Source organism: Mandrillus leucophaeus, unplaced genomic scaffold, assembly GCF_000951045.1.
Source record: "Mandrillus leucophaeus isolate KB7577 unplaced genomic scaffold, Mleu.le_1.0 Scaffold957, whole genome shotgun sequence".
In the NCBI taxonomy this organism is placed as follows: Eukaryota; Metazoa; Chordata; class Mammalia; order Primates; family Cercopithecidae; genus Mandrillus; species Mandrillus leucophaeus.
The window spans coordinates 208,666-213,671 of NW_012110441.1; the positions used below are offsets into that span (position 1 = coordinate 208,666).

Here is a 5,006-nt window from a genome sequence, read left to right on the forward strand (position 1 = left end):
CTGGGCATGTGAGTGTTAAAGAGGGGAGTACAACAGAGCCTGGCAAGCTCCTGGAACGCCATCTCCTCGAGGGACCACACACCCTCCGTGCTCTGCCGTCAGCACCAGCTGTTTCCCTCCCTTCACCTCTGTCGTGGGCCAGATTGTGCCCCTGAAATTCCCATGTTAAACTCCCCAGGACCTGGGCATGTGAGTGTTAAAGAGGGGAGTACAACACAGTGAGGTCACCGGGGTGGACCCTGATCCATTCGGACCCATGTCCCTGTGAGAGGAGGAGATTAGGGCACATTCGCACAGGGACGGCCATGTGAGGACACAGGAAGGCACCGTCTTCAAGCCCAGGACCAGGGTCCCGCAGGAGCCCACCGCACTGACACCGTGATCTGGAACGGTGCAAGAATAAATGTCGTCCAAGGCACCAGACCTGTGGTACTTTGTTACAGCAGCCCTGGCAGATTACACGGTTCCTATGGGATTTTGTTGTTTGCTTATGCATGTATTTATTTTATTGGAGATGGAGTCTCACTGTGTCGCCCAGGCTGGAGTGCAGTGGCGTGATCTCCACTCACTGCAACCTCCACCTCCTGGTTTCAGGTGATTCTCCTGTCTCAGCCTCCTGAGTAGCTGGGATTATAGGCGCCTGCCACCACCCCCAGCTAAGTTCTGTATTTTTAGTAGAGATAGGGTTTCACCATGTTGGCCAGGCTGGTCTTGAACTGCTGACCTCAGGTGATCCACCTGCCTCAGCCTCCCACAGTGCTGGGATTACAGGCGTGAGCCACTGTACCTGGTCATTCACGTATTTTTTAGGAACTCAGGAATGGGTGGCAGTAACTATGGGTCCAAAGTCACAGACGCTCTGGGGACCAGGAGGGTGGGATTTCAACAGCGGCATCATTAACCCTGAAGCTATGGAGTGGGCAGGCCAGGCCTAGGAACTGGAAGTCCAAAGAAGCCTGGCGAAAGCCACCTGTGGTTCTGAGCTGGGAGGAGGGAGGTGGAGGGACGGGACGCCCCCGGGAGGGGAGTCTGGGGACAGAGTTCCACACCCTCTTTGCTGACTGACTGATGAGGGGTGAGACGGGGCCCAGGCCTCCCACGGCTTGGCTGCTATGGAGCAGTGGTTCTGTTGCTCACCACGGTGACTGCGTCATTCAGCAGCGACTCCCCGAAGACGATGATGAACAGGACCTCGTTGACGTGGACCTCCTCAAACACTGCCAGGACGGCCACCGGGTCCACAGCAGCGATGAGGCTGCCAAAGAGGAGGAAGTCCAGCAGCCCGATCTTCAGGTCGCCTGGAAGACAAGCCGGGCCGTGGGGCAGCTGCAGGACCCGCCACCAGAGAAGGAGGGCCCTGGGGAGAGGCTCGGTCGGGGGTCTGAGCCTGTCTGGCTGGCGCTGGTGGCATGGGGGGCTGGGTCAGCCTCCTGCATCCCTCCCACAGGCCCCAGCGCCCTCCAGGGAAGGCTGGTGTCTTCCTAGGGGGCCCATCCCATCCGAGCAAGATAGACAGACAGACCAACCCTGGCCCTCTCCTTCGTATTTGGGTGGATGGGGGCCTCAGCTGGCACAGCGCAGCCTGAAGAGAATCAAGCCCCTCCCGCTGCAACACCAGGGTTCCCAGCCCAGCAGTGAAGGCGTCTGAGGCAGGTGGGTGCAGGGGGACTGCATGCCGGGGAGGGACGGGGGCCCATCACCTGGAGTGACGTCCCAGGAGGAGCAAGTGGGGCCGACCTAGGACAGGCCTGGAGCTGGGACACACAGCACCGTGGGGCACAGCCAGGGAGGGGCAGGTGGGAGGGCTGTTGGGGGTGTGGGAGAAGACTGTGGGGATGAGCAGGGCTGCGGTGGGAGCAAGGGACCTGAAAGACATGGGTCCATGTGGTCCCCAGCTCCCGGCCGGCTTCCCTCCCTGCATCTGCCTGTGGGCTCTGGTGCACCTGCCTGTGGGCTCTGGTGCCCCTTGCTGGGGAGGTTTTACTGAAATGCAGCCTCATCCTTCACAAGTCTTTGCCATTCAACCCAGGGTTCAGGCCTCATGGAGGCCATGGGGAGGTGCCAGGCTCCAGGGGACCCTCAGGGAACTGAGTGTGGCCGCATGGCCCCGAGAGCCTGCCCTCGTTCACGGCCGCAGGGCTCAGAGGACACTGGGCCTCTCTGCTGCCTTCCCGGCCGTGAGGGTCCAGGGACCAGGAGACGTGAGGGTGTGGGAGAGGCCACCCAGGGAGGGGCTGCCCCCAATGAGCCCCCCGCCCACACACAGCTTCTGCCTCTCTGCTGGGCTGGAGTGGAACCCACCACCCCTCTGGCCTGAGGCTCGGGCTTGTGGGGGGTTTGTCCCTGGAGCCAGACGGGCCCCAGGAGACAGCAGAGAGCAGCCTGACCAGGGGTTTCTTTGCTAGCGCCTGAGTGGGGACAGATTGGGGTCGTCTCTGCGGTGACTAAACCCCGAGTTTGCTGTGAGCTCCTAAGCCCCGGCAGCCTCTGGCCAGCATCACAACACCCCGAGGAGGTGACAGATGCCAGAAGAACCAGCGTTCGGGGAGTTAAAGTCTTCGCGTTGGAATGGGAACCACACAAGCCTTCTCCATCTCCACACTCAGGCCTCAGGATGCGAATCCCCTTCAAGGTCATCTTTAAACTCAGCCTCCTGGCTCTGCCACCCCCAGGGCACTGATGGCCCTGGTGGATGTCCTGGGACTCCAAGCAGGCAGGGGTCCTGGGGTCAGCTGCGTTCAAACTCCCCGGCCAGCAGCCTTCCTGTCTGGGCAGTTGCCCATGTGCTGGCCATGCCAGGAGGGTTCATGCCACCAGACTGTGTGTTCCAGGCCTCTCTCCACCATGTGCTTTGCCTGTGCAAGGGCCTCTGATGCCTGAAGCTCCCGTAGGGCCTGTCCCCATGCTGCCCGGACAGCCCCCAGGCCAGCACTGCCATGTCGACCCTTTCCCGTGGGGCACATCTGGCCTTGAGACGCTCCACAGGGCTTGGTCAGTCGCAGCCTCCCAGCTCTCTAGGACTCCCAGGAATGGGACGGACCTGCCGGCCATGGGCATCTCTGTTCCAGGACCTCAAGCAGCACCCAGCTTTGACCACCTGGGCCCCGAGGCTGAGCGCAGGCCTCCAGCATCCATGTCACCTGGGGAGCGGCCTCCCTCGAGAGGGCACAGCGATGGCCGGGACACGTGTTTCCCACAAGCAGCGCTGTTGGAGGACAGTGGAGCCCAGTGCGGCGAGGGGCAGGGGTGGGCCAGGGCCGACGTCCTGGTGTTTCGAGTCCTCCAGGCTTCATGGTGCGGGCGCAGCAAGGACGTCCTCCTCCAGGCTCGGCCAGTCGCACTGAGGACGTTCTGCTTCGTACAAGGGAAATCCGGCAGTGTCTCTGGCCAGTGCTAGGCAGGAACCATTGGGACCAGCAGCCACGGAGCCATGGAGTGTGCCTGGCTCTCAAAGGAGTGGCCTGACGGCCAGACTGGTCAAAGGCTACTCCGTCCCACACTCAACACGGCTGGGAGGAAGCGCTTGGCTGGGATCTCATGGGCGAGGGGCCATCTGGCAAGGTAGGCATGACCCTCGAGGGGCCGCAGGTCCAGGAGTCTGCTACAACCCCTGAGGCTTTCCCTTGGGTCCGGTGGCAAGGGCGGCTGCTCTGTCTGAGGTGTGTCCTGACACCTATGGCATTGCCCACATGACGGGTGACACCCACAGCGCCGGCCCGAGCCTGCCATCCATGAGCCTGTCTGCGCCCTCGGCAGCTTTCCCTGGGCTGCGCCTGGTGGGTAATGCTGGATGGCAAGGGCTCCAGGGAGGAGTGAGAAGGCCCCAGGGGACCACATGCTGGGTAGGGGCGGCCCCAACCCGGGAGCTCCTCTTTCTCCACTGTGGTCTCAGGTTTCAGCCCCTTGATTCCCATGGAGAGGCCGGGCCATGCTCTCCCTTGAACCAGACGGAAAATTGGCAATTCTTGTGAGTCCGGTTCAGCTGGTGGACGTGTTTGAGGCTGAATTCTCCAGACAGGAGGGGAGGCCAGATGAGGGCAGCAGGTACCGGAGGCCTGTGCTCAGCCGTGGGGCCCAGCTGGTCAAAGCTGTAGCATCTCCGGCAGCAGCGGCGGGCATCAGGGCTGCACCACACCTGGCATATCGGGAGGTTCCAGCCATGCATGATCCGGCTCCAGGGTGGGAGGCGGTGCCTGAGAGACAAAGCACCCAAGACCAAAACCACACAGGCCGCTATGGCTCCAGATATGGCTGCAGCCACATGGGTGCGGTGGTAGCTGAGCGGCTCCGGCACACAGGCTAGGAGGAACGATGCCCGATACACCGGGCTCTGCAGTCCTCCTCGTCTCCCTGGGACCTGGAGGCCGGTGAGTGTGGACGGACCCCGACCTCTGGCCAGTTGAGAGGCAGCCCCCAGCCACCTACAGCCCCCAGACGAGCTGCTGAGATGGGAACGCCTCCCCAAGCAGAAGGTGTGCTGGGGCCTGGGGACGCGCAGGGGACCAGCCTTGGCCACGAGGGCCTATGGGGCTGCCAGTCACATTTCTCACCCGACACTTACCGCCCGGAGGCCTGGGTGCGGCACTCCGACCTCTCTGAGCTGAGTCAGCCCGGCCCCTCCCGGGCCCCACCCTGAGCCCTGGCCGGGGCAGCGGCCGTGCAGACTCACCCATGAGCCCGCTGAGGAACACGCCATAGAGCGACAGGCCGGTGGTGGCCGCGTTCCACACGGTGCCCACGACGGCGTACAGCAGGATGGTGCCCAGGTTGCCAAAGAAGAGTCGGTTGGGCATGAAGTAGCCGGCGTCCAGCACAATGGGAGGCAGCAGGTAGAAGAAGAAGACGGTGGGCGTCAGTGTGAAGGACGCGATGTGGTCGGCCGCCCAGACGATGCCGCCCAGCACCAGGCCCAGCACGATGAGCAGGGCGCTCTCGGGAACCACGCTGGTGACCTTGTGGGACAGGTGGAACCCTGCGGGGGAGGGAGGGAGGTCAGGGCTGGGCTG

The 5,006-nt window shown here is 62.9% G+C and overlaps 1 protein-coding gene across 1 annotated transcript in view; it reads right to left on the reverse strand.

Moving 5' to 3' along the window:
- SLC9A3 (solute carrier family 9, subfamily A (NHE3, cation proton antiporter 3), member 3) overlaps positions 1-5,006 on the reverse strand; it is an 18,071-nt gene that overhangs the window by 11,503 nt on the left and 1,562 nt on the right. The window contains exons 3-4 of the mRNA XM_011970588.1: positions 4,670-4,972; positions 1,138-1,298 (exon numbers count right to left, since the gene is read on the reverse strand). Coding sequence (XP_011825978.1) covers positions 1,138-1,298; positions 4,670-4,972 — 464 coding nt within the window. The remainder of the gene's footprint in view (positions 1-1,137; positions 1,299-4,669; positions 4,973-5,006) is intronic.